Below are 27,664 nucleotides of genomic sequence, written 5' to 3'. Positions count from 1 at the left end.
AAAAAAAAAAAAAAAAAAAAAAAAAAAGAAAAATCACGGCATATATATATCCATCGCGTTTACAAACTCTCTTCATCATCACGACGATGATTCCCGCTTAATTTTTCACGTGTAACGTGTCATTAGCGAATCCTGATGGAAAGGTTGACGTTAAATTTAAAATACGTAAGGTGCAAGGAGAAGGAGGCAGGTGCGTCGGTTTCACAATTTATTCATGAATTCGTTTAATCGGTCTCTGCTTGTTGCCGGGCTATCTGGTTTCCTAGCTTTTTTACACGGGCCGGTTAATCAACGTTTCATTCGTAGAAAATCGTTACCGATAACGAGGGCCATAAATTCTTTATTAGCCTGGATATACACCGCCCTCCCTTCTCGCCCTTCTTCCCCTCTTCACCACTCACTTCGGCTATTGCCAAACGTCATGCTGTTTTTAATACGTAGATCGAGCTTTAAGGTAACGAGGAGACACTGTCGTTATATCTCGCTCGGTTTGCTCGATTCGAAACCAACCGTACAGAGAGAGAAGGACTTTATCTTGCCTCGTTGCCTGATCAGAGAGCCTAATTAATTTTCAAAATCGTCAAATGCCTTCCGTTCTTCCGTGCCCCGTGCTCGAGAGACGACTTCCACGACGACTTCCTGTCGTAGCTCGATGGATCGCGCGCGATCTAACGCGGTACAATTTAAGAAACGACGATCTTCGGAGACGAGATCGGCTTCTGGACTTCGTGACTCTCGCGAGAGGAGAGATGGAAGAAGGGAGGGGTAAAGGAGGAAGAAAGGAGATCGGATCGAGAATATTGATACGAGCTGTAAAGGCAATAAAGATTCCAGGGGAATTTATAGAATCGTTCTTGCGCTTCGTTATTTCGCTCTCTTGGATTCGCCTAACCAAGAAATTACATAATCCTCGAACACCAGGCCGCGGTAAATTACGGTTTTATAGGCGCTGCTTAAGGGAATTATCTCCAAGTACCGACTTGGGTTAAGTAATCTCGATCCTTTTCCACTTCGTTTCGACCGACTGTGTGGGAGGAGGGGGGGTTGTAGGAAAGATTGGTAGGCGGAATTATGTCGCGAGTCGGCCCCCTCCCCCCTCCCTTTCTTTCTTCCAAGGAGAGGAATAAGAGGTTTGGTAAAGGAAAGAAGGTGGAGGTCGAAGATGGCTACGATAATCGATATCGTTTCTTCCCTCGTGGTGGAATTCAAATGTTTGACGTTTGGCTGAATTCCATCGCGAGGCTGGTGGTAGGAGGGGGTAGTTGGTTGGTTTTTCGAACGAGTTGGAAAACGGAACGAAGCTCGCGATTCGACGTTAAAAAAGGAAGGGAACACGGTCTCCTCTATCCAAGATACATCTTTCTCGATGCTTGATGGATCTTGAAATAATGAATCGTGCTCGTTTCTTCTCTTTGAAAGACTTTCCTTTTCCTTTTACCCGTTTAAAATCCTTCTATCTTCTTGTCCTCGTCGGTGACAACGTTCGCGAGGAAAATTTAATTCGAATTTATTTCTCAAATCGGTTCAGGGACGGATGATTTCGACGGATAGGATAGTTTTCAAATGACGGGGCAAACTTTGGCAACGGCAGCATCGAACCATCTATCCACGAACGAAGACGATTCGGTTTTTGCTTCGAGTTCACCTTCCGCTCGACGGGGAAAGAACGGGGATCGTAACTGGATCGTCCCGCTTCCTAGAAGTTCCTAGAAAGTTATGTCGCGGATTTCAGCGAGCTTAACGATCCCCTGGAATTCTTATTGCCGCAATGAAAGCCGCTTAGCCGGCCTCCCTCCCTCCCTCTCTCTCTCTCTCTCTCTCTCTCTTTCTCGATTCTAGGCGATCGAAATACCGCGACGAACGGGCAGGATCGCTCTTTTTGCCGTGGTACGCTTGTGTTTCGAAGTCGCGGTTTCTGGGAAGAGGGTGGCAGGCGAAGCGGGGGCCAGGAATGCGGAGGAAAAGGACGAGACGCTGCTACATATTTATCGTACCGCTTTGTCAAAGGCCTCTACCAACGCAAAACCGAAGCTTAGATGCAAGCGACCGGATCAGCGCAAGAAACGGATCAGCCTTATTAATTAATTTAACCTGGCTAAATGACCCAAAGAACACGCGATTCCATTCCGACGCGGCCCGATCTCGATGCGTGTGAACCGGGAATACGAAAGTTTTTCGAGAGGAAACCGGTGGACGAGAGATTTTGCTCGGAACGTACGTGGAATTTGTATGAATAACGACCGTATAATCTCCTCCCTGCCTCCTTCTGATTCTTCAATAATGGAAAATTTGAAAAAAATGTGTTCGGATAAGTGAATTTATTCGTTCGATGGAATTTCGTTGTAACTTTACAATTCCGAGACTATATCCAAATATTCTTTGAATATTTTTAATTCATACAATTGATAATATGCTTCGTTTCTTTCTGCTACGTTACACGATCATTTCGAAATAATGAAAGAATACCATTTATTTTCACGATTTATTTTCATTCGATTTATTTTCATAAATTTCTTATCACAGGATCAATTACAAAGTTAATAATTCCGGAAGAAACCGAAAGCAAAAAGAAAATGCATTGAGAATCGTGAAAAAAATGAATAAAATAAACATCACGATCGTATTAATTAACAAACGATCCTTCTGAAGAAAGAAATTCGCCACTGCTCGTTCCCCTAGAAGAATTTCGTTTCTTTCTCCGATACGTCGATACTCCGCACACGATAAAAGGCGTACACAGCCTCTCAGTCAAATTTTTGACACGATCCTCTGGGACAAGGAAGGAACTAGTTTCGAGCTCCGAAGGTCTTCTAGTCTCTCGAGTTCGAGTAATCGAGGTAGCCCTCGCCGTACACAGCCGCATTAATGGCGCGTCTAAGGCGGCCAACGGGAACAAAATGAATTTTTCGAAGGCGAACGGAGAGGAGAGATAGAGGGAAAGAGAGAGAGAGAGAGAGAGAGAGAGAGAGAGAGAGGGAGGGAGGGCCCGCGTGATGGAAAGAGGGGAAGAGGGGAGAGCAGTCCCGGGGCTGGGCATGGCTTACGACCGCTTCTTGCTAGAAACGCATGAATAATGCAACAATTGGCCGGGGAGAGGACGATCCTTTGTTTTCGCAGGCCCTTCGTTACAGGCCGCCAAATTGCTCGCGAGCTATCCATCTAGTCACCGACCAATTTCGTGCACAACCTCGTGTACACCTCGTCTCCCTCCCCTCTCTCTTCCCTTCCCGCGAAAATAATCAACCCTTCCTCGCATAATTACCAGCCCAGACGTCATCCACGTCGAATCATCCCCGCAGCTGCGTTTCACTTGGACGGATAGAAGGGACGGTGTGCACACGTGAACACGTGGATAATCTGTTCCACGAAATGGATTAGATTAGCGAAACCGGTGTGCGAGGATCTAGGAGGATTCGCGTATCGATTTCGACGGATTTCGATTTCTCGGGATTACGGTTAACTCTGTTCTCGTACGCCAGATGTCTCGCTCGATACTTTGGGTAATAAAAGCGAACACATTTTATGCTCGTTTCTTTAAGTAAGAGAGTTTTAAGAAAACGAGAAATCGAAGAAATTTGTTTGTGCAATAAATAATTGGGTAATATCGTTTAGATATCGAGACTCGTCTTTTTATTCTATTATCTATCGTTTCATTTTGAAAAGACACGCGATATTTTCTTTATCTAGGAGTTGCGTGAACGTGACACAATAGTGAGTTCCGTATAATGACCAAAGTTTTAAATTTCTTTCGTTACGAAGAACAAACGCCAGCTGTTATTATCGTTCTTCTAAAGTTCACTGGTCCAAAGCGGAGGAAGAAAAAAAGAAAATAGGAATGGGAGGGGAATGGAAACCAGGATTTATCGGAATTATCTTAATGAAGTGTCACTAATGTCCATCTTCGACGTTTCTCTTTCCTTCGGCGGAGAGATCCCTTGGAAAGATCCTTCATCCCCTCCCCCCTCCCCCCGAGATGTCAGGTAGCCAGCAGTCCTACTGCTGCATTCTCCAAGATTTTCTATGATAAAGTGGCCGTGGAATCTTGGAACGAGGTACGTAGCGTGCCTTCCACAGTCTTTCTTCTCGTTTGGAAACGATCCAGACCGAGGCTTTTGTAAAGTCGGGCGCAACGAGTTTGACGAGAACTATCCCGGACAGGTGAAGTAATTCGAACCCCATCGTCTATAAATAATCCAGTCTTTCCGGATCCATGAGTTCACCATGGATACACCATGTCATGTTCTTCGTTTGTTAACCAGGAGGATCGTTACTAGAACGAACGTACAAACGGTCGTAACAAATTCTTCTAAAAATCCCGGCCATTATTCGTACCATTAACGAATCGTAAATACAATCGAGTTGTATTCGCTCGAGTTGTGTACGTACGCGGACACGTTCGAATTAAAGACTTGTACGATGATTCTAATACAATCGCGATTATAATTTACCGATCCTCCCTGAGGAGGATAATTATTATTCGATATACGTTATTACAATTCGATTCCTGTCATCCCGGATCACCTTTAAAAGAAGAAGAAAAAAAAAAAAGGGAAAGAAAAAGGAGGTATCCGTCTAAGAATATCGCGCTAATGAACGGACAATCAGGGTTTCTCGTGAGAAAATGTTTTCGTCCAGGTAGATAGAATGGCTCCTCTCGCGTATAGGAATATTTTTAGCACAGGTAGGGCATGTTATGCGTCTATGAGCGGTAAACACACGGTAAAAATCGACGTTGGAGCGGGTGGAACCGAAAAACGCCCCCTCATCCATCCTCGAACACACACGCGTACACACACATACTCTCTCTCTCTCTCTTTCTCTCTTCCCTCCTCCTCGTTGCATCGACGTTCGGGCAAAAGGATCTCGGTGGGTTGTTGGTATTGGTAAAAACGTCGGTGATGCTGGTACCTGTTTCGATTTACCTGAGAAAGGACTCTCTTCTCGGTTCGGGGAGAAGAAAGAGCGGGGAGAAGATACATTGGACGGCGAGAAGGAAGGAGAGAGACGGTTCTCCGTGGCCGAAACCACGCTCGGGAGCATCGTCGATGATCCGAAGGTGGATAGAAAGGGACGGAGTTAGTTTAACCCTCCCGATCCCCTGTCATTTGCCGCGAGCTTCAAGCTCGTGAAGGCTTCGTCGTCCACCTATGCCCGCGTGCATCTACGATTCTTTCTCTCCACCCACTCATACACGCGTGAACCTCGGTAGTCGTTGCCGTCGTCGGTTACAAACACACGCGGCGCATACCTGGACGGATGGACGGACTTGGCGTATACACCCCCCTCCTCCCCCGTCGGACCATCTCCTCTCATCCCTACTTACCTTTATACCTTTATACCTGCCTGCGGACGGGGCTTCGTGCACCGCTTCGTCGAGAGAGAGAGAGAGAGAGAGAGATACACGCGTCATTAAATAATCCTTGGCCGACGCTCATCAGGATCTTTACGAGGCGAAATAATATTCGGCCGACCGTTCCTGCGGATAGCCGCGCGATATTTTACGTAAGGATCATCCCGACGCCTCGTCTCCCTCCTCGCCTCTCACTTCGACTTACCGATCCTTACCGATTCCGATCCTCCTTCTCCCTCCCTCTTCCACGATTATTCCACGTATGTGTTCCTCTCGTCAGCCGACGAATTTCTCTTCTTTTTTTTCTCCTCTCCTTTCTCTCTCTCTCTCTCATTTTTCCCTCTCCTTCGTTGTTTTCTGATTTGTTATTGCACACGAGACTCGCCGTGGCGTATCACGCGAACGCGAGAGATCATGTTTTATTTATGCCTTACTTACGACCGCTCTCACTTGGAAACCCGACGATCTTTGGATATTAACTCGAGATCTTGATACGCGTCTTCGCGTAATTACGTCGGTTTTTAACAAGTTATGGTTATTGAAGCGTGGACGGGGATAGAAGAGATACGCGCGACGAGTTAATTAATCTTCCAACATTCGTGATTCCTATTGTTTCTCCTTTTTTCCCTTCTTTTTTTTTTTTCTTTTTTTTTTTTTTTTTTTGATATGTTCCCTTGTACAATAGAATCGGGAAGATGTATAAATTTATCAGAGGCTCGCCGATTCGAGAAGGGGAAGAGGAAGAAAAAAAGGCGTTGTGCAACCAAATAATAAACTCAATCTGAAACGCGAGCAATGATTTATCGGGCCAGAAGCGAGAAGCTGAACGGAAGTTCAGTGAATCGTGACGGTGGATTTATCGTACGAGTTCTATCTTTAAGCACCGGCGAACGAGGAAACGATTGCGAAGCTTTAAATAATGCGTCGAGTGGAGGAGAGGGGCGGAAAGTAAACTGGAAAGTGCATAATGTAACTTGTATTCGCGTAATGCCTCGTTTTTCGAGAAAACGAGGGATCGAAAATTTTCCTCCCCCGGACAGCACAAGCCATCGTCTCTCGAGTAAGTTTCCTACTTCCAACTGCTTATAAACAAAGACCAGAATAGATGTAATGGCCTCTGAAATAACAAACAAATCCTCTGGCCAAGTAATGCGCGTTTACTTCGCCGTTTTCAGCCTCGATTCTCTCCCTCTCTCTCTCTTTCTCTACGATTAAATTTTCAAACGATTATTATTCGATCCAAAGTCCAACTCGTTATATCTCTTTCAATAGGGACAAAGATATCGAAACGTCGAAATCCCGATATTCCCGTCACGAAAACGTAACTCCACATATCTGCTCTATCGACGCGATGAAACCTTAACGTTGCAGTAACGTTTTCGTTTGACCACCGGTCAAAACGTCGTGGTTATTATTCCACCGGATTCCAGCCTGACCGGAAACTCCAATTTCTCGTGTCGCGCCATCTGCTCCCCGATAATTATTCCGCCGTTATCGAGGTGTACTCAGGGCGTCAACTTCTATTACTATTTCCAACTACCTATCCATCTTGTCCCTCTAAATCCTTCTCCCTCTCTCTTTATCTCTCTCTCTCTCTCCCTCTCTCTGCCTCCTTCTCTTTCTCAGCTCACCATAGAAATTCTCGGCTCGCGTGTTTCACGCGACTCTTGTCCGCAAACAATGCTCGATCTTTCGTGGATCTTTCCAATTAAGCGGGCAGAGGGTCCCGACCGATCAGGTGCAAAGGAAGAGGGGGTGCACAGCGAGCCTTATATTCGTTTTTCATTGCCCTTGGGGCACCGGTTAGAAAAGGGAAGTCACGAGGTCCTCGAGAAATCTCCTCCAACTCTTCGGCTTCATCCTGCTCGTTATTCGCTCTTTTTCTTCTTCTTCTTCTTCCTCTTCTTTCTTTTCCTTCGCGTTTCCTCCTTCGATTCCACGATACGAGTTGGCGACACTCGTTGGCCCCGTTCCGAGAAGAATAATAATTCTGCAATTTCGGAGGCACGCGGTCGTCTGGCCCTTCTTCTTCTTCTTCTTCTTCTTTCTTTTTCTTTTCCGCGCCACCAATTCCGCAGGTGTACACGCTTCGAGCATAAGCAGCCATCGTCTGCGACGATGATTTGCGAGCCCTTCCTTCCTTCCTTCCTCCCTCCCTCCCTCCCTCCCTCCCTCCATCTTTTTGCAGTCGCGCCTGTCCGCTTCTACGTTAGCGGCTTCACGCTGTCGCCTGTGCGCCTGTCTGCGTGCGCGGACAGACGAAAGGGCGAAAAGGGGACGAAAGGAGCGGGCGTAGTAAGACTCGGCCCGGCGGCTTAGAAACGTGTTTAAGGAGCGGCGAAGGTGGAGACGGGAGAGAACGAAAGAGTGCAACTATGGCGCGGTGTAACAAAACACGGTCTAGAAGCGGAGCCGAAAAGCCTGGCCAGCCTAGAACAACAAAGCCTCTCTCCTCTCGCGATCACGTCCCACCTCTAGTACGAGATATCCCTCTTCCTCGCCTCCTTATCCTTCCTTATCCTTCGCCATCTTCTTCTCCTTCTCCTTCTTCGTTTCCAGGTGGGACGTAAGTCGCGGGGGAATTTGTCGCCGAATTTTTTTCCAACCCGAGTCAACCATCTCCAACACTTTCTTTGTCCTCCTCGCGTTGTACTTGTATATTCGATACACGCGCGAAAAATTTCTCCAGCGCCACGTTCGCGAGAAGAAAACAAGGAAAGAAGGAGAGAAGAAAGGAAGGAAGATTCGTCGTTCTCGTTCCTCGTTTCGTTAAAAAAAAGCTCGATTTAATAGCGCGAAATGCGAAATCCTTGTGTGAAAGAAAAAAAAATGACGGAACAAGATCAAGGACGAGACAAAGGAACGTTTAATTAGAAGACGCTAAGAGAGGCGCATTATACGGATTCCTGCCGGCCGAGAGAGAAGTGGACCGGTTCACCGCCGCGATATATGTACATATATATATATATATACGCACACCGCGAGTGGTCCATTAACAATAATTTGGACGGTGAATCGGGAGGGACCTCACTCCGCGGTCGGGCTGCGCGCGGATAGAGAAGGAAGGAGGGAAGAGGAGAGGAAGAAAGAGAGGGGGATTGTTTGAAGGAATCCTTTCTCGGCGAGGAAGGGGAGAGAGAAAGAGAGAGAGAGAGAGAGAAAAAAAAGGAGGAAGGAAGGGAACGACGGGCGTGCAAACCCGTTTGGCCGTTAGCGGACTCCTTCGGCCAGCAGCACGCTCGCTCTAGCTCGCTCCAAAGCAGGGACGATCGTTTGCCGCGCTCACGGCTAAAAGTCTGAGGTGGTGCTCTTTTGCTTTTGCCGGCTTGTACACTGACCTATATTCGATGGAACCGGGTCTGGAGACTCGAAGCGACCAACCATCGGAGACCCACTAGCCCGAAGAACTCTGTGTAACGAAAGTGTGCGTGCTCCATCCTTCCCATACACGTATATTATACGTGAGCAGGGCACGTGTAGGGAAGGAAACATCATCTACTCCTCTATCGATCCACGAATTTTACAGGCGTTGTACTCGGTGGCGTTTTACCTCGTAAAACGCCCCCATGTTTTTTTTCGGAGGGGGGCAGGGGAGGGGGAATGGTATGTATCGGCCTCGGCATTTTCCAGCGTAGCGCGTCCGCGCGTAACGTGCTCCGTTGCGTCGAATGATGCAGTTAGATCGATGCAGCCTCGGCCTGGTCGAGCGGAAGCTATTTACGTGCCCGCTGCCTCTGAATCTTTTAGCGCGTGACGCACTTCGGGGACTATCTGGCGCGCGATAATCGATCCTACATCTCCGCGAGACGGAGATGAGATGATCGGTGATGAACTTGGATACGTTGCGTGGGTGTGCTCGAAATATCGCGTACCATTCTCGCGTACCACGATTATCGAGGTATATTTTTCCCTTTTCTTTCCATGGGTCTTTCCATGGTTTTCTTTCCATGGGGATTGCTTTTTCCGCGATCTTTAATGCTCTCCAACGAGGGCAGTTTAATGGAAAAAACTGAGTTATACGCGTGCGCTTTTTAGGCCGTAATACGAGCGATTTCGATGTACACCGGGGCGTGTAACCAGGTGGAAATGTCGCGCTCACCTCCACGGCCGATCTCTCACACGGTGGTTTACGACCGGGGGAATGGCTGTGCCGACGATTTGCATGGTTTGACGGTTGTTAACGGTGTAACTATACCTTTCAACGGGTATCTCGATGCACTATAATTGGTGTGCTGCAATTGTCTTTTTCTTCAGCATCAGGAATGTATCTTTTTTTTTATTGCGGAGAGCAAAATGTTTCTTTAAAATTGGTATTTCAAACAGATAAATTGAAAAGTATTCAATATTTCGGTAGCGAAATTTTTTTTGATCTCACGGATAAATAATAAATAAAGTTGTTTTATTACAGATGGATGTGTTTCGAAATCGAGAAGATGGTTAGGTCCGGAAAAATAAAAGTACTCGAATATCTTTCGCCAATTTTCCGACTCGATTTTACGGTGAATCGAAAAAACCTTCCCCGTCGCATGACCAGGTTTATACCCTGAGAGACGACAGGATATATCCGTGGATCTGGGTTAAGCGAGGATCATCCGAGTCACGTTCCTTATAACTTAGATTGAAACATTCACCCGCGAAACTTTCGATCGATTTCACGGTTTGTACACCGAGAAGAGACATCTTGAATCTCGAAGCCCGGGTCGACATTCTCGTTGCACAAATCTTAATAATATCTCTATAAACTGTTCGAATGCCTGAAATTTTTTCATTCTTTCGTTTTAACGAATGCACTCAGCATTAAAAAAAATTTATAGAACCTTCGAACGCTTGCAGTTTTCCAACAATTCTTGCGAGTTTAAAAATTGATGAAAGAGAAAATCTTACGATTATTCCGATTATTTCGAATATGTTTAGAAACATCATCTAAATGGGATGGGGGATCTAAATCTTCGAAAGCATCGGATTCCTCAAAATTTCATCATTGAAAAGGTTTAACATTTAAATATACACGACGATACACAACGATAAACATCAAACACGAGTAAAAATCATAAGAGCCTAATAATTACATTCCATTAACAACGCGATAACGGAACCACGCGATAATCAATGGGAAAACACGGCGAATAAACAAACTCAAAGATCGATGGCTTGCGTATGAGCTACGTACCTATGTATGTTCCATAAATATGCAAAATTTCATTTGCATTCGCCGCACGAGCAATCCTCGGTGCATACAATCGGATGGTGGAAACCTCGTGAAAATTTTGCAAATCGAACTCTCGATTATTCGATTACGAGTTCACCCGCCCCAATTTTCACGACCAAGAATCTTTGAAATGGAATATTTAACAGATGATTCTAGAGGCTAAAGACAAAAATTCATATACAAAAACGTCCATTAAAATTTGTTCCTCGAGTATTAGACGAAGTGAGACAGTACTATCTTCGTCTTACTTTATCTAATGCAAATTTAACTTTTTGCGACGCAAATTTTCAGATTAAAAAGAGAATCGTGCGACGAAAAAAGAAAAATTTTATTTTAATAAAATATTACGCGTAATAGAAATTCTTTTCTAAATTTCAATTATTTCTAATTTTTAGTTTAAACGAAGTTGAAAAATATTCCATCGTATGAAAAGGTAGAACATCCTTTAACATTTATTTGTGTTCCTCGAAGAGTTAAATTTCTATATAATCTAACTTTTATCTATCGTTTTAGTTTTAGATTTCCCTCTTGAAAAAAATCGACTCTTGAAAGATTTCTCGAGATAAATATCAATTATAAATGTATTAACATATTGTACATTGACGCGTTTGATTCACGAATCTGTCACAATACGTACTTTTAGCGTTTGTTAGCCACTATCTAGCCTATATATTAGCGCGGAGGAACGATAATCAATCGTTTAAAAACCGCACACCTCGTCGCTTTTGCGTTCTGGCATTGAAAAATGATCGATAATTGGCTGTATACCGTGTGACAAGCCACCGGAAAGTCCCGATTAAGTTGGCACGATTATCATGGCCGGTGTATATAGTAATATAGTTGCATTTTAATAAGCGGCCAGTTATTTGCATGATTATAGGTGTATACCGCGATTATAAAGCGTGCGCCGGGTTGAGCATACGCGATCGAGATAAGTGAAGGGTTGCCTTTGATAAACACGCTCGTGATTGATACCGGAACACGCGTAAAGATGACGATTAAAGAACGCTCGAAAATCTGCGAAGGGAAGAAGGAAGAGGAGAGAAGGAAAACATGCTGTCGGCGTATGCGAATTATATGCGCACAACGTTTCAACATATACCTTCGTATGCGTGTAAATAATAATACGGCGATTTCGTAAATGGTCGATGAACCTGAATTTGTTTACTCGAAAACGAATATTATTACTCGAAAAAGTTTTTGAAAGAAACTCGTTCGCGCTCGACTCGTAAACTCGGCTTGTAAACGAGCGTGTTGTAAATCGATTTGCATATCGAGTGGAAAGCTAAACGGATAAATCAGAGCGGAGTGTGTCCAGGTGTATAATTTCTTGCATCATTACGCGCGTATGTGGATAAATAGATGCCCGTTTCTGGCACGTGATAAAGCTCAATTATTGAGAAATGTATCGTTGAAAGCGTATGAAAAATTAAAAGGGTCGAGCATCTTGGCAAGGAAGGAGCATCGAGGGAGCTTAAACTTGGCTAAACTTTTCCCTCGCAATCACGGAACGAAACAATCTTCCGGGATCGAGAAATAAACTCTCTCGCGAAACTTGGTACGATTCGAATAATTAAAAACTTTCCTTTGCCTCTCTCTCCTCCCCTCTTATTCATCTCTCCCTTGTCTCTCCCGCGTAAATTTATTACCATCTTTGGGGATTTGGACGACGTTCGACGGAACAAAACATGGCCCAGTTTTCCAAAGCGTATCACGACTATTTCCATCCACGGGAATAGAAAGGGAGTGGGTTAAAAAAGAAGCGTTCCAAAGAGACTCGATTCCATTTTCCACCCCATCATCTCGTGTCTGTCTCATTAGCACTTCTGACCCTCGAGACGAGAAAAAGAGAGTGGGCCTGCTCTCCTCTATATCGCGGAGAGAGCCGAGCCGAGCCAAGCCCGGCTGAATGCAGCTGCAAATGAGGGGCACCAACGATGCTGCGGTATCTAACTAGTTCTCTCTATGAAACATGGAGAAGCGCTAAATGAAGTGCTTGGTCGTTGGAATAGCGTGGATATGAGGGACGGTGGAAACAGGCCGAGGAGACTTGCTTTGATCAGACTATACCGACCATCTTTCATTTTCTTACGTTCGTCTTCGTCGTCTCCGTCGCGTTCACGATTCTCTCTCTCTCTCTCTCTCTCTCTTTCGCGTGAACGCAGTCGGAATAAATTAGGCGACTCTTCGCATTCCTTTCCCGGTGAACTAGTTTCCTGGAATTCTGTCTACTCTTACGAAAAAGTACCGAGAGATATCTGTACCTTTGATTCCTCTTTTGTAAAAAAAAAAAAAAAAAAAAAAAAGAAAAAAAAGAAAGAAAGAAAGAAAAAAGGCGTCGATGATAAATCACGTAGCGCTCGATGGTTGGACAGAGCTCTCTATAAATTATCGAAAACGCGATATTGCGTAATTTTCGACTAACGCAATGTTCGAGTAAAGTGTATAAATTATAGGGAGATTAACGATCGGTAATGGTACGCGGTATGGAAAATAGGATTCGTTTCGATCGACGAGTACCACCGAGGTTGATGGAAAGTTTGTAGAGTACAGCGGGAATGGCGTGCAAACGGTAACGTAATGGTAACGTAACGTTGCGCAATGGTAGGCGAAATATCAAAGAGAAATGTTTCAGACGAATGCTCGCAATTCACTTCCACGTATATTTCTATATATACGTGTTTTTCTAAGTTTATACGAGACACCCTCTCTGTGCGTGGATATTGCTTCCTGGAAATTTTCATATGTGACGGCACCTTGTGCAACATCTATCACACCCCGTATACTCGAACTTCGTAAACAGGATGAATAGATGTGCGTCGTCGATGGATTCGATAAACGTAAATTTCAAAGAAAAAAGATAAATAGACTTTTAACTTTTTCATAACGTTATTGCTCTTGTAGGAAATAATTTGAACTTGTTGGACGTTTGGGAATGTTGAGAGTACGCTTCTTTCTTTCGTGAAACTTTTAAAATTAATGAATATTTCGATATGGGCGACGAAAGATAAGTACGAAAGATAGATAAAATAGAGTGCCCGAATTAGATAATCGATATCTGTGTTGTTTCCTCGTCGTGTGCACGTGTGTACAAATAATATTGTACATACATGATGCAAATATAAAAAATAGAAAAAAGAAAGGGAAAAAAAAATGAAATCATTGAAATGACAATTCGATTTCAAAATTAATTTCAAGCATCGAGAAACTTTCTTCCTTAGAAATGGTACCAAAAACCTTGACCTTGATGCAAAAACTGGAGTACCTCATCCCCTTTCACACCTCGTATTCACAAGCCCCTTCAAGTCTACTTCTGTAATAATGATACCCACTGCTTATCACCATCCGACCAACAGTGGTATCAAAAACCTTGACCTTTGTACAGTCTCGAGTGGCCCTTTTCTTCCCACCTTTTATTACCCACTCTCACCGAAAACTCTACAATCCCAACTCTACTCTATTCACCCTGCTCTACGAGCGAACCCTATCAATCCTAAATCCGTTTCTCGTCCCAAAAAAAAAAAACCGATAATTCAAAAAAAGGAAAAACACGAATTCAGCGGAGTCATTGGTCCAGCAAAATTACGGATCCGGCTGTTGTTATTAATTTAAAAAAAAAAAAAAAAAAGAGCGAAGGTACAAAATCACGAACATCATCGATCCAGCGGGGGATCATCGAAATTCGAAAAGAAAAAAAGCGGAAACGAAAAATGAGAAACTCACCGGGTTGTTGGTGAGCGCCGAAGTGGACGCAGCGGTAGGATGATGATCGTAATCCAGGTAATCGTCCCGCACCCTCTCCACGTCGTCCCTGTCGTCCCTGATGTCCCTGTCCCTGGGGTAATCCCTGAAATCCCTGGGGTCCCGGTCGCGTAGGTCCCGAAGGTCGCGGAAGTCGCGTTGTTCTCGGAGGTCGCAACGGCTCACGTGGTCCCGTTCACCGCGAAGCTGCCTCGACATCGCCGTCGGCTCCTCCTCCTGCGAGTCGAGCAGCAGCTGCTCGGCTCCACCGCCACCTCCTCCACCACCGCCTCCGCCACCTCCAGCACCACCTCCGCGTCGGGCGGGATAACGCCGGAGGTCACACCATCCTACCTCGTCCCCCGCCCCTCCGGCGACCTCGCCGCGGGGCAACCGAGCCGTGCCTGGGGCCCTCACCACCGATCTGCCTCGAACCTCCTGCCCCCGCGGCCCCTCGGGGGGCTCCACCACATCACACCCAAACGCTACGCTTTTTGGACCCCTCACGACCCAACTCTTCTTCTTCCACTTACGATTCTACGCCACCCTCCCCTCCTCCGCGATTCTTTTCTTTCCTTCCGATCTTCTCTCTCTCTCTCTCTCTCTTATTTCTCTTCGTTTCTTTTTCCTTTTTTCCTTCCTCCTCGCTCTTTTCGATTCTTCTTTTCTCCTCTTCTTTGGAGGAGCTTTTTTTTACAAGAATTTCAAGATCGTCCTTTTTACAGCGTTTTGTCTCTCGCAAGTAGAAGATTACTATTTGCTATTTGCTCGCTTTCACGGGGCGAGTGGGTGGCTAGAGGCGACGAAGCGGCAGTGGAGAAACGGAAGTAGCGAGAGAGTGGCGGCTGAAGATGACGCGCTTCGAGTGTAAATAAATCTGTAAATAAAGGCGGATTGAAGGGATTAATACGGGATCGATCGAACCGATTGGACAGATGATTGGAGAGGTGTTCGAGATGTGTGCGCGTGTGTGTGTGTGGCGAATTTTGATTGTAAATTGGCCGGCTGATTGATACTTGAATTTATTGTGATTTGGATTGGATTTAGATTCACGGATATTTTTAAGTTAGGAAGAACGCGAATATTTGTTATTTTATTCGTTATGGTGGATGAAAAAGTTGTCACGACGATTACGTTTACGATATAAAGCGTTTTATCGGTCAAAGGTTGGCGGGACAGATTAACGATTGGAATAGTTTGCCGCGCGAAAATATCCGTGGATATATTTTTATACACACACACGCGCGCGCGAAGAAGAGGCGAGACTATTCGATAAAGGGGCCTATAGTTCTCACAGCCTTTGGCGTAACACTACCGCAACTACGTAAGATGTAAATTCAATTTTCACACCGTTACCATACGTCGCGACGGATAATTCAATTTAAATTTAGTGAGCCAAGCTATTTTGACACAATGACACGTGTTCCCCCATTGTTTCCTCGTGTATTCTCTATCCAACGTCTTCGTCAATGTCTTTCGTAGTTTACGTTTCTTGCTTGGATCGACAAATTGATGTTTTCGTAACCGTAACATATCGACGCAAACTGTAATTCAAAACGATTTAAATAATATATAAATATACATATTGAACACTTTCAAAAGTGTAACTCGATTAAATTTTTCGAGTAAATTTTCCGGGAAAATAATTTTCTTTCTAATATCACAAAAATTTCATTCACAAAACAGCCACAAATTTTATCAAACTGTTACCTCAACGATCGTTGCAACATTATTAGCTATGCCAACCTCGACTCGTTAAATCGATGATCATTAATTAAAGTGTCACCGTTGGAAGACGAAGACCATTGATAGTGATAAACGTGGAACTTCTCTCTGCCAAGGTCAGACCCGATCATTCGAAAGTTATGGCTGCTCTCCGCATCGCTACCTCGAGTGGTTAGCGCAAAACGTGACGTGTCTCCCGACCACGGGTATATTAGCTCGACTAGCAATACTCGAAGAGAGAGAGACGCGGAAGGAGCGTTGCGAGGCGCGAACTGGCATGAAATCAAACGATAAACCGGTGCGTAAACCGTCCTCTCCGACGTTCCAGCCTTTCGAAGGAGAGAGGGTGGCAACGAAGCTCGGCCCAAGGTGGGGTGAGTTGAGGTTAGGTCACGCCGCAGACCGCGAATGTAGGGTTGTGGGTCGCGCCCGGTCGAGCTCAGCTGCGCTGCGACCCAAAGGGGTTGCGGTTTGTCTCTGCTCAGACACGACCATTAAACCGTCCCCTCTATTTCTCGAGGAGAAAGATGCTCTAACGAACCCTCTCTCTGTAATTTTCCCCCCTTTCGATCACCACCCCTTACGATCTTTTCACAGGCTATTGCGTAAAGGAGCGCGTTACGCGACAGTAGAATGTGACGGTCACGAGTCAGACCGAGAGTCGGACGCGGTGACGCGTCGACTGGGTATCGTAACGGTATCGCCGCCTTATTTTTCCAGATAATTCGATTCCTCAAACGAGAGAATACGGGGAAAGGATCAATCCATCCTGTGTTACGAGCCGTAATTCGAAACGCACGAGCGTATGGACGGGACACCGTATGGAAATTGTGAAGTAAGTAACCACGAAGCCACGTCGTATCGTGAAACTTACTCGATCCTTGTACGTCCGACCCAGTATGTCTCTCGGTATAGAGAGCTTTTCCAAAGTCAAAAGACGAGCACACCACTGGCGGATCACACTTTCGCGCGCGGCTCACGTCCCACCGCGAGCGATTAACCCGAATAACGCGTTCGATGGTTGTTACAGGGGAAATTGGAACGAGGTTTATTCGCGACCCGAACGACGGATTTCCGCGTGGACGATCCGGCGGCAAGAAAGTGTCCACGACGTCGAAACGACGGTGACGGTTGGGGCCGTGCTCGCGTCGACGGCTGCTGCTACCGCGGCTCGCGCTACCTCGGCCGGTCTCGGTCGGCCTCGTCCTTAGTCGGTCTTGCTCGGCTCTTGTATCGTGACGTCGCGCGGGGACGTGAAAACCCCGGCTGTCTAAAGTATCGATCGCATGCGCCAGCGCACGCGAGCTACGCTGCGGCGCGTCAACACGCGCCTTTCTCCACTGGCGTGAGGGTTGCTCGACACGTGGTTGCGTTTCCGATCCTTTTCTTTTTCTTAATCTCACCTTGTATCGGCGATAGAGATTGACTCGATCGGATTGGTGGGTGAAAGTTGGAAATGATTTGGTGGAAGTTGGGAGGAGAGCGGTTCGATGAGATGAGCTGGCGGTCTTCTGGGATCGCAGGGTGTAAGTGTCAAGGGATGACCTTGCTTTGAATCGCATTCATTGTAACAGTAACGCCTGATAGCCTTGTATATGGATATTCCTGCGGTATAATATGGATATCGAGATTGATGAATTTTAATTTTTTAGGAATTGTTGAAGATTTCGTCTATTTATATAAATAAATAAGTAAATTCGTGAGAGGAGATAGATGATTGGTTATGGAAGAAGAATATATTCGATATCTTCTGCAGTTCCATTCAAATTCATCGATATTTCTCTTATTGTTTCTATTCATCATTTGAATTACAAATGTGGTGTGCAGAGAAACAAGAGGACGATGATTTCAATGATGCTTCATCGAATGGATAATCATATCGCTGGAAGAGACTTTCGTATCGTACGATGAATTAACGATGAACTTTCGTTAAACGTCGCTTTTGTGGCGTGTTTTAAGTTTCAATTTAGAAGTAGCGTTGTCGAGTAAGAACGTAAGAACTCACGATTAAAATAAATTGCATTACAAACATCGTTATTGCAATTGACTCTCGTTGCACTCTTGTAGTCTATTTCCAAATGACTATGCGTTGTTAAGCTAAGTTTGTCCTGAAATAGTCATTAAGAGTACCGTTTTCGTTTAATTATGTGTTATTAACTTACGCTTAATGCAACGATTTGAGTTGAGTGAAAATTAATACAATTATCGATTGTTGTAATTAGTTAAACAGATTCATACATAGAATCTATGTTCGTAAATAATCGATGACAACGAGATACCAAGTTTCACTCGATCGTATCTTCGGTATTCGAAGTTTATCGCGTCGAAAAGGGATAAAACCACCCCCTTCGATCGATAGTCCCGACATCTGCCGGAGGGTAGAAGAAGTGTCATGAAAGAAAGTACACTTGCAAAAGAGAAGAAACGCAGATCTGCAGTTTTCTACGAGAGAAACAGTCACTCCCCTCATGATTTCATCCCGTGATTTCGTTTCTCTTACCGACCTGCAGTGATAACACTCGAGTTTATCCCAATTTCAACTTTCGATGAAGATAGAATTCTATTTCAAACAAATAGCCACGTTCTAATAGAACGTTATTGATCGTAAAATAAAGTACTATGAATTGAATGGTAACAGCGTGAATACCTATGCAGTGCTGCATGCTGGTGGCTGGAATCAGAACATCGTCTTTCTCTACGGTAATTGTTTAAATTGGTCGTTTAAAGACGAAGTGCTCGTTTATGATTCTTTAAACTTTTATACACAACGATTGACATCACAGTGGAATTAAAGGAATCATCATTCCCATCATTGGGGTAGTGGAATAATTAATTAATGAGAGTTTAAACGAACGTCTTCATTGATATCTCTATAACGAAAGACTACTAAAGCGAAATACAGTCCGCGAAACGAAGCCCACGAAAATTCCACTGCTAAATCTCTAAAGAAACCAACAAGGTTCCTTCTAACATATCCTTTCTACCTAGACACCCTATACCACGCAAAAAAAAAGACGTTTTCCCTCCAAATATAGAAGCATCCCTCGAACTTTCCCCTTTCGCGTTCCTCCTCCTTTCTCTCTCAAAAAAATAACCCTTTCCCGCTACCTGTTCTAGCGCATTATCCAATCATCGATCAACCGCGACAAAGGATCGTCTGTCTGGTGACAAGAGCAGGAGCGTGGTGACTTCCGGTCGGAAGTGGCGTTCCTCCATCATCCGTGACAACGCGTGTACCGAGCGAGCCAGTTGTCGGCCGCGTATCGGCGCGAGTCACCGCGCGGCGACGATGCTACACTCTTTTCAGCCGACCACGTTCATCATCCCCGCGGCTACGCCGTAAGGTGGCAACGTTGCTCTCGCGCGAGAGAGGTTCGTAGTCAGGCGCAAAGGGGCAATGCTACCGCTCGCGCCAACAATACAACGCTGGTAGGGGAACGTGTATGTATAGAGCGGACTCTAGAAGCGTGTTCGCGTTTCTGGTGGGAGTGAGTCGTCTAGCACGAGCAGAGAGGTTCGGGGAGATGTGGTGGGGGCAAGTCAACAGCCGATGGTGGGGATGGAATACCGGGTAGCGCGAGAGGGAAGCCGATAGCGAGAGCAGGAGAGAGTTAGATGGTGGAGAGGGAGCGAGAGGCCGCCGAAAGCGCATAGCGGCCCATAATTCGGTGCGCCGCCCCGCAATCAGGTTCGTGCTCGATGTTTCTAACCGCCTCGCTCGTCGCAGCCGGGAGAGAGAGACGGTAGTGCACGTTTTTACGTTTGTTCGTCAGCTACGTTTGACTAAGTACAGTCCGGGATAGAACGGAGCACGTCTCGCGCGCTCTATTTTTCTATATTTTTTTGTTCTCTTTTCTCGGTTTACCCGTTCTTTTCCACGGCGGATCGTAATCTCGTCGCTCGCGCGTCCCTCTTGTTTATTTGTCCGATAGATACGCGGCTGACAGAGACGCTATTCTCTCGGGAATCTTTAGTTTATACATATTTCGTATCGTCGTGTGGAAAAGCCGGAAAGGCTTGTCGAAGGCTACGTTTGTCTATCCGGGGGATACGAAGGACTAACGAGTGTGAGGGAAAGCCTGTTAAACACACACGGAAAGGAAGAAGAAGGAACGCAGTGGCTCGCCGGTGTAGACTCGCAACAGAGAAGAGCGCGCGTCTCGCTGCCAGTCAACCAGTCGGCCATTCAGTCAGTCAGTCGATCATTCAGTCAGTGCCGGTTCTACACTCCGAACGTTTTCTTCTCTCTGTCTGTTTATATTCAGTCCCGAGTTCCTCAATGGTGGCTGTCTCGATGTGTTTTGCTGGCAACCAACGATAATCCTTTGTCTGTAAGTGAAACGAGAAACGGGAACACGAAGAGAACCGATCGAAAACTTGGATCCTATTGGTGGTGTTGTACGATTTTTGTGTTCCATCGTTGAAGACACAAATACGCACGAAGTACACGATATCCCTGGCCAAAAGCTCGGAAGGAAAATGTGCCGCCAACGGACACGGCCAGTGAATTGATAAATTTCATACGTGATGATTTTCTTACGTTAGCAATTCGTTGATTGTTGGTGATGATTGTGCTGGTTCGCTATGTACACGCCTTCACGTCGTGAGCGTCGTCGTTAAAAAAAAGGAGGAAGGAGGAGGGAGCCTTTTCCGCCGATTCAAACGTCCATCCTTAAACATCTCTCGTCGTGTCTTTCTTCCCTTGGTCCACGTATAGTCACGTAAATATATAAAACAGATAAAGAAAAGAGAGAAACGAAAATGGAACACATGCATGCTCTAAAATCGCGTCTCGAGCGCACGTGCACACACGTGCACGAAGAATATGAGCGTGTTATGGCCGCGACGCGCTACACCGCTCTGATTATTAACGAGTTATTACCGCGATACTAATTAAGTTTAATCGCAAGGCCGCCGTTCGTTAAAGTTAATTGCACGATCGACCACGGCCCACGTCGTTAACTACGCCGTCACTGCTCTCGCTGCGTAGTCATGCCTTTATAGAAATTACGTGGACTCGACTTCGTGAGTAGGACGCGCGAAAATCCTTGCTTGTACTGTCGCCCTTTTTTTTTTTTCCTTCTTCTCTCCGCGCGATACACCTTCGAGATTCGTGTTTAAAATTACATCGAAGAATTCTTCCGCGATATTGGATCCGTGGTCACAGTATAATCGTGTTGCAGAGTTGCGTGAATTGCAATTGCACCAGTTTGTGTCACGAGGCTCGTGTTTCTCGCGGTTTCGAGTCCACACAGTAGCCGTGTATCATTTTATCATCGTCCGTTTATATACGTACGATCTGTAAGTAACGCACGTTTTTGCTCTGATCCATAGCGATGAATTTAATTCTCTAGCCTTTTTTCATCTGTGTCTCCAGCGGAACGATCGTATCGTAATCGTCTCGCTCGAATGACTCGTCCGTTAATTTGTTTGCCGCCTTGCCTACCGTTTCTTAGCCGCGTTACGTCGCCAACCGTTTCTCCAAATCCCTTTCCACTCGTTCTGATTAGACTTTATTATTCCAGCTCTTAAAAGTACGTTCCTTTTTTTTTTTTCACTCGCTCGAATGATTAATCGATGAATTTAATTGTTTGAATTTAAATCGTCTATGAAAAGATTGTGAACGAGTTTTCACGATCGTGTGATTCTTAATTAATCTCAATTTGATACAGTCTGTTTTCTTGCGGATCGATTGTTGTATTCTTGATTATTTCTTGATAAAATTCAAAGAGATTTCTTTGATTATTTTATATGTAGATCTTAAGCTCTGTACATATATTTCGTCATATAAAATTTCATTATTGGATACTTCGATTTGCTGAATTATTTATTAAACTTTTTAAAGTTTAAAAATTTGAGTGAGAATTGGAGCAAAATAAAGTAAATCGAAATAATATCATGAAGAGTGAAACGATTCTTCGTATTTTAACAATATTTTCCAAATTCCAAGTTTCGAGTCATAGATTTCCTAAAATGATTCATTAGCCATTACATTAACATAGTTAACATATTTATCGAATGATTCCTCGATTTTCTATCCCCATCGATTTTCTATCGCGATCGGTCGTCGAATTTCGTGTCCCTTCGGTTTTATATTAATGCAGGCCGGTTTCTATGCACATGTCACAAGTAGGATTCCAGACTAGGAATTTGTTTCAAGTTCGTAGGCCGTTCGTTGCGACACGCACACGCATCGTATATTGCGTGCGACGCGTGTGATCAATAAATCGGGCTGTGCACCACGTACACTAACTCATCGCCGCGTGTACGCACGTGACGTGCACACTGTTCCAGTCCTAAAACGCACGGTCTAAACGTACAACACCGCTCCTTTTCAATTCGAGCAACAATGTATCAAAAGCAGCCAGGTCAGAACGTTCGTGTGGAAAAATTTCTTGAAGCGACGTCCTCCACCGCGTGGACTGTGTCACGCGTCTCAAGATTTTGTTATTATTACGCATTTGGTTGCTAGGAATCCGTCGACGTAGGATTTTTTTTTTTTTGATTTTAAGTAACCTCTCTTGGAATCGAAACATTCCACTTGTAAAGCGTAGAATTTTATTATAACGTGGCGTGATATTCGATTGCATCTCTCGATTTTTTTTTTTTTATTATTTTTTTTTTTTTTTTCATTTTTTACGCTCATTATTCTCTCTGAATATTACATTTTATCGAGTTGAACTTATTTTATAATATTAACGGTATTTAGAGGTACGGTTTGTAATTAAAGTTTCTGATTAAAGTTTCCTCTAAGTATTTTCATTTAAAGTTCTTAACTAACTGTGAATGTAATGCTCGAATTTTTGTATCGCCAAGGCAACTATGATTTCACAGTAATTGTTCTTATTAGAATTTTTGTCAGCGTTTACCGTACACTGGCTCACTTTCTCCTTGGCCTATCATCTTATAACAGGCTTCCCGTCGTGTTTTTGATAAATTCGATACGAAACTTCCTGGACGCACGGGATGTTGGACACGTAACAAATGTACGCATACGTATTATCTCGGCAACTAGTACACAACTTACGCCGTGCTCATAGGTCGAATTTTTTTCCTCTATTAAAATCTTTCCTCGAACCAACTCTCTCGACGTATAAATAGAAATCGATATTTCGAAGGTAAATTTTAATTATAATCTTGTGAGGATTCGTTAATCATCCTCATAAATGTAACCGTGTAAATTTATTTTCAATTTTAAAATAAAAAAAAAAAGAAGAAGAAGAGGAAGGAGAAGAAGAATGATCGGAAAATTTTATTTTATAAACGTTTATTTCGTCCTCCATTCTTTCTCTCCTTCTCTCTTTTCACTTTTTTTTTTTCTGACGATGAATTTGCAAGGTTGATTAACGCCATGGCTCACACTAGAAACGGAAATCCCCCGAGCCAATGTCTTTCCACATGGCGGCCGATGGTTATTTGATCGATACGAGCCCTCGCTCTCTCCGCTTTTCACCGTGAGCATTGCGACCCTTTTATTAATGACTGACTCACACGCATCTCGATAAGCCGCGATAGTCACGAGCCTCGCATTTGGGAACGTTCCACGCACACGAAGGTCGTATCTTTTCGGGACGATTTATTAAGTACTTTACCATTGCCGGTACTATTCCCCCTTCGTACGATTCTCAATTCCATCAATCGTGCGTACCATTCGAAAATGGAATAAAAAGAAGGAGAGGAATGATTGTTATTTTTAAAATGCTCAGTTTATCTGGATCGATTATCGATCTTCTAATTCTGTAATTCTGTTATCGCGTAATACTGTGACGAAATAAAAAGAATCATGCGACGTAAGAATTAAATGCTCACGAAATATACAATGTAGAAATCGTGTTGCAAATTTTTCAATTGTTCAATGTTGATAACAGTTTTAATCTATCGCGACATTAATCGCTGATTTTTATCGTTCCCACGATTCGTGTTAGATAGGGATCGACGTGTACGGTCTTTTAAGCGCAATTCCCATATTTAAATACACACTTTCTTAAATATTTATTAGAATATATAGCGTACACTTTTATAGCAACCTCTTAGAATTTACCATGATTCGTTCAGAATTCTGAATCATGGCAAATTTTAAATTTAATAAACTCTATCGATAATAATAGATCCGCGATAGAAAATTGAATTTTATTTTAAATATGATTTACGATACTCTGTGTCGATAAACGAGAATACGAATAGATCCGCGACAGAAGATTGGAAAAATTTTGACAATTTGTCAAAAGACTTACTATACTTTTTCTTCTAAAATTTTTTAAAAATTTCCAATTCCTATTTCGAATTCAATTGGAAATCACGGCGGATTTGAAATAATTTTATCCTGTATCGATAATAGAGATTAGAATTGGTTCACGATAGAAAATTGAAATATAAGCGGTACACGGTGGCAAAGCGGAGCAAAAACAGTGCAAATTAACCGAATTATGGAAGCGTCACGTTTGCTAATGATTTATGCGCGACAATGTGCCGGTAATTGGCAACGTGCACGCAGCGAGCGACGCGCGGCCTGTCCACCGATTAATTAATGAATTGACGGGCACGAGATTGCGGCCGCAAAATGATGTACATACATTCGTCACTGGGAGACGGTCAATTGTCGGTGCTGGAGCGCAAACTTCGTCGTTTGTCACCGTTTGTCGCCATTTGTCGCGGTTTGTCGTTCTTCCTTGTCGTTCTGCGCTTTAAAAACAATTCTTAAGTCGCGTTCTCATTGATGCGTTCACGAGATGCAACATTTTGACAAAGTTTCGATCTTTTNTTTTTTTTTTTTTTTTTTTTTTTTTTTTTTTTTGTGAAAAAAGCCGATTGTGGGATATTTCTACGCGTTTTTAGTGCTCTAATTGGCAAGAAGAGAATTGCTCTATCGAGTGTTAATCGTTTAATTTTTGAAGGTAAAGGATTTTTTAATAAATCCAGCCGATCAGTTTTTGGCTTCAATAAATATTAGCATAGTTCGTTCATTTCATTGTTAAAATAAAATCCATATATTTCTTTTATTAATGTTAGTAATGTTTCATTGTTGCTTCATCGAAAACGTAACTTCTCTCGTATAGTATATCGTAATCGTTCTAGTATCGTACGAGGAAAAAATAGATGCAAAAGAAAAGTTTCTTCCTTCTTAAATCTCTCCTTGGATATTTAACCGACAGAAGGAAGTACATTTTCGAACCGATATATCCGATCGATCGACCATATTAAGAAAAAAAAAAAAAAAAAGAAGAAGAAGATAGAAAAAGGAGCATTTCAGGCAGAGCACAGGGACTAATAAATAGAGGAGGTGATCGCGCGATGATCGAATAACGCAATAAAAAGATAATTACTGGAAAATGGAAGCCAATAATGGCCGGGTATAAAATTTTATAAGCGGACGAACGTTTCGTCCAACGTTTCACGTCAACGTTTCTTCTCTATGGTTTCTCTATAATCCATTGTTACAAATTTTTTTTCCTCTTTTTCTTTTTTTTTCCATCCTCCTCCATTATTCTAGCCTGTGCCCCGCTCCGAGAGTACATTTTTCGGGGTACTCGTAAAATCGACCGGTTTCGAAAGCGATCTTCGTAATTCCAATAAACCCGTCTCTCCTACAACTCTGAACGTAGTTAATACATAGTTTGCTCGTAAAGTACGTTTTTCGGGGTCAGCCAGTGGGCCCTGGAATTGTTTTAGAGAGCGGGCCAAGCGGCGAACCGCAATGAGATAACAGAAATTAAGGGTTCTAGGGAACCGTGGCTACGTACCTGGCTCTACGGTTTGGAAAAACACGTACACACTCACACGAAAATCTCGCTCCTAGTCGTGTACATACGTACCTGCTGAGAGGCCGAGAATGGGGGCCTCGAGGGAACGTAGCAGCTGGCCCGATAATTGCGCCGGCGATATTATTAATGGTCCCAAAGATTTGCTTCGGCCCGGAACCCAGGTAGACGAGCTGGTACTGTACTTGCCACGCTCCGCGCCCATCTTAATCCTCGTCTGCTACGTGAAAAATGTACAGGATGTAATCGTGCACAATGATACTTGGCTTGGATTTCTTGGGATTTTCTGCGAATAGTATTCTTTTTTCTCTCTCTCTCTCTCTTTCTCTTTCTCTCTTTTCAGTCATCTTTGTAGCGAGAATTTTTCGAACTTTTCATCCCTTTTTCGATTCTTTTTAAATCCACATTCTCGAAGGATCGATTATTTTTAGATTAGTAGAATCGTAATAATTCTATTAATTCTTGGCTCGTTGTTTATTTCAGTATTTTATCATCGTGTATAATATCACGTGGAGGAGATTATTATATTCGTACGAAAGGATGAGAAACACTGGTTTAGATCACTTTAGAATAGGTAAAATTACTGGAGGTATTTTTTTCAGAGATGAGATTTATGGTGGGATTCTTGTTTTCAAATGTGCGCGTGTTGGAATAGAAGGTTGATATCTGTTTTGGAATAAATTTTTGATTTATAATACATACACCCTTATTTAAATGTTTCGAGATAAAGTGTATTAGCTGTTTGAATAAAAAACATGATTTATATTAAAGTTTTATTAAAAAATAGAAGATATTCCAAGACTTACGAGTAGGAATGTATATCAGATAAATTCTTTCTCAAGGTGGTTATCAAAGATTACTCAGAACCTGAAATAATTTACAATCATCAAGGCTATAGATACAAGTAATTCGTTTCGTTAATCCTGAAAGCTTTCATTTATCGTAAATATTCTCGATATTGATGATTGACCGAAGATAAGATTCTGCAATATATTGTACGATAATAAATAAAAGTAACGATTCGATTCAAGAAAATCGCGCAGATATTCCACGAATATTTCCAAACAAAAAAATAAAATAAAATAAAATAAAATAAAATAACGTATAAACTTTCTAGAAGCGAAGAAACTCGATAAATCTTCGACAAAGACATCCGTGCAAATTTCCACGGATATTCTATAGAGATCCTAAACGAACAAGGGAAAAAGAGAATTCTTCTCGGTTCTCCTAAGAAGGGTCAGGATGTAGGGGGGGTCCAAGAGAATGTTTATTTTCGGGCGCACAAATGGAACGCTCGAACTGCACACTTTCATTACAGCTTTACCGAAAAACTTCACGTTCTCTGTGCGTTTCCACTCTCGGTAACTCGACCGCCACAGCTTGGTGGTACAGCTTCTTCCTCCATCGTCATCCCCCCTTCTCCTATAGCCGATGGTCCTCTGGATATTTTCTCGTTTTCCAACTTCCAACGTGGTCTGCGTTCCGTCCGTTTCGAGGACTCTCGTTGAAAAGGTCGAGTAATACGAGCCAACGTTATGGCTCTCCCCCCTTCTTCTATCCTCCCCCTCTTTCCTCCCTCGGATCTAACGTACACGTGTACACACCCGCAAGAGGAGTACGGCTCGCCACGGCACACCCACCGTCGTGAAAATCCATCGTTTTCACTTTCGTCGAACCGACGAAAAAACTTTCACCGTATCGATTCCTGCGCGGCGTGTCCAGGGAACGGCAGACACTTGACTCTTGAACCGAAACGGAATCAAGGACGTTCGACGACGTGTTTCATTCATCGTACGTTTCCTCGTCCTCTGCCGCGTGGCCGGATATTCCTTTTTAATATTTAAGCCGCGTGACGTGTCAGGTCCCTCGAGGAGGGGAGGG

At 43.8% G+C, this 27,664-nt stretch overlaps 2 protein-coding genes across 19 annotated transcripts in view; one reads left to right on the top strand and one right to left on the bottom strand.

The window, feature by feature from the left end:
* Positions 1-17,177, bottom strand: part of LOC122716163 (voltage-dependent L-type calcium channel subunit beta-2) — a 74,594-nt gene extending 57,417 nt beyond the window's left edge. For all 10 annotated transcript variants that reach the window (XR_006346973.1, XR_006346974.1, XM_043938994.1 and 7 more), the window contains exons 1-2: positions 16,900-17,177; positions 14,283-15,177 (exon numbers count right to left, since the gene is read on the bottom strand). Coding sequence is in view for 8 of the 10 variants with exons in the window: in XM_043938994.1 (XP_043794929.1) it covers positions 14,283-14,519 (237 nt within the window). In the remaining 2 variants the exon portion in view is untranslated. The remainder of the gene's footprint in view (positions 1-14,282; positions 15,178-16,899) is intronic.
* Positions 17,178-19,282: 2,105 nt separating this feature from the next.
* Positions 19,283-27,664, top strand: part of LOC122716162 (protein abrupt-like) — a 62,580-nt gene continuing 54,198 nt past the window's right edge. For 2 of the 9 annotated variants that reach the window (XR_006346972.1, XM_043938992.1), the window contains exon 1: positions 19,729-20,746. The gene's annotated coding sequence lies outside the window, so the exon portion shown is untranslated. The other 7 variants (XM_043938989.1, XM_043938990.1, XM_043938986.1 and 4 more) reach the window with 7 other exon arrangements.

Source organism: Apis laboriosa, unplaced genomic scaffold (assembly GCF_014066325.1).
Source record: "Apis laboriosa isolate Shangri-la unplaced genomic scaffold, ASM1406632v1 scaffold42_cov153, whole genome shotgun sequence".
Lineage (NCBI taxonomy): Eukaryota > Metazoa > Arthropoda > Insecta > Hymenoptera > Apidae > Apis > Apis laboriosa.
This window is presented reverse-complemented; position numbering and strand designations above follow the sequence as displayed.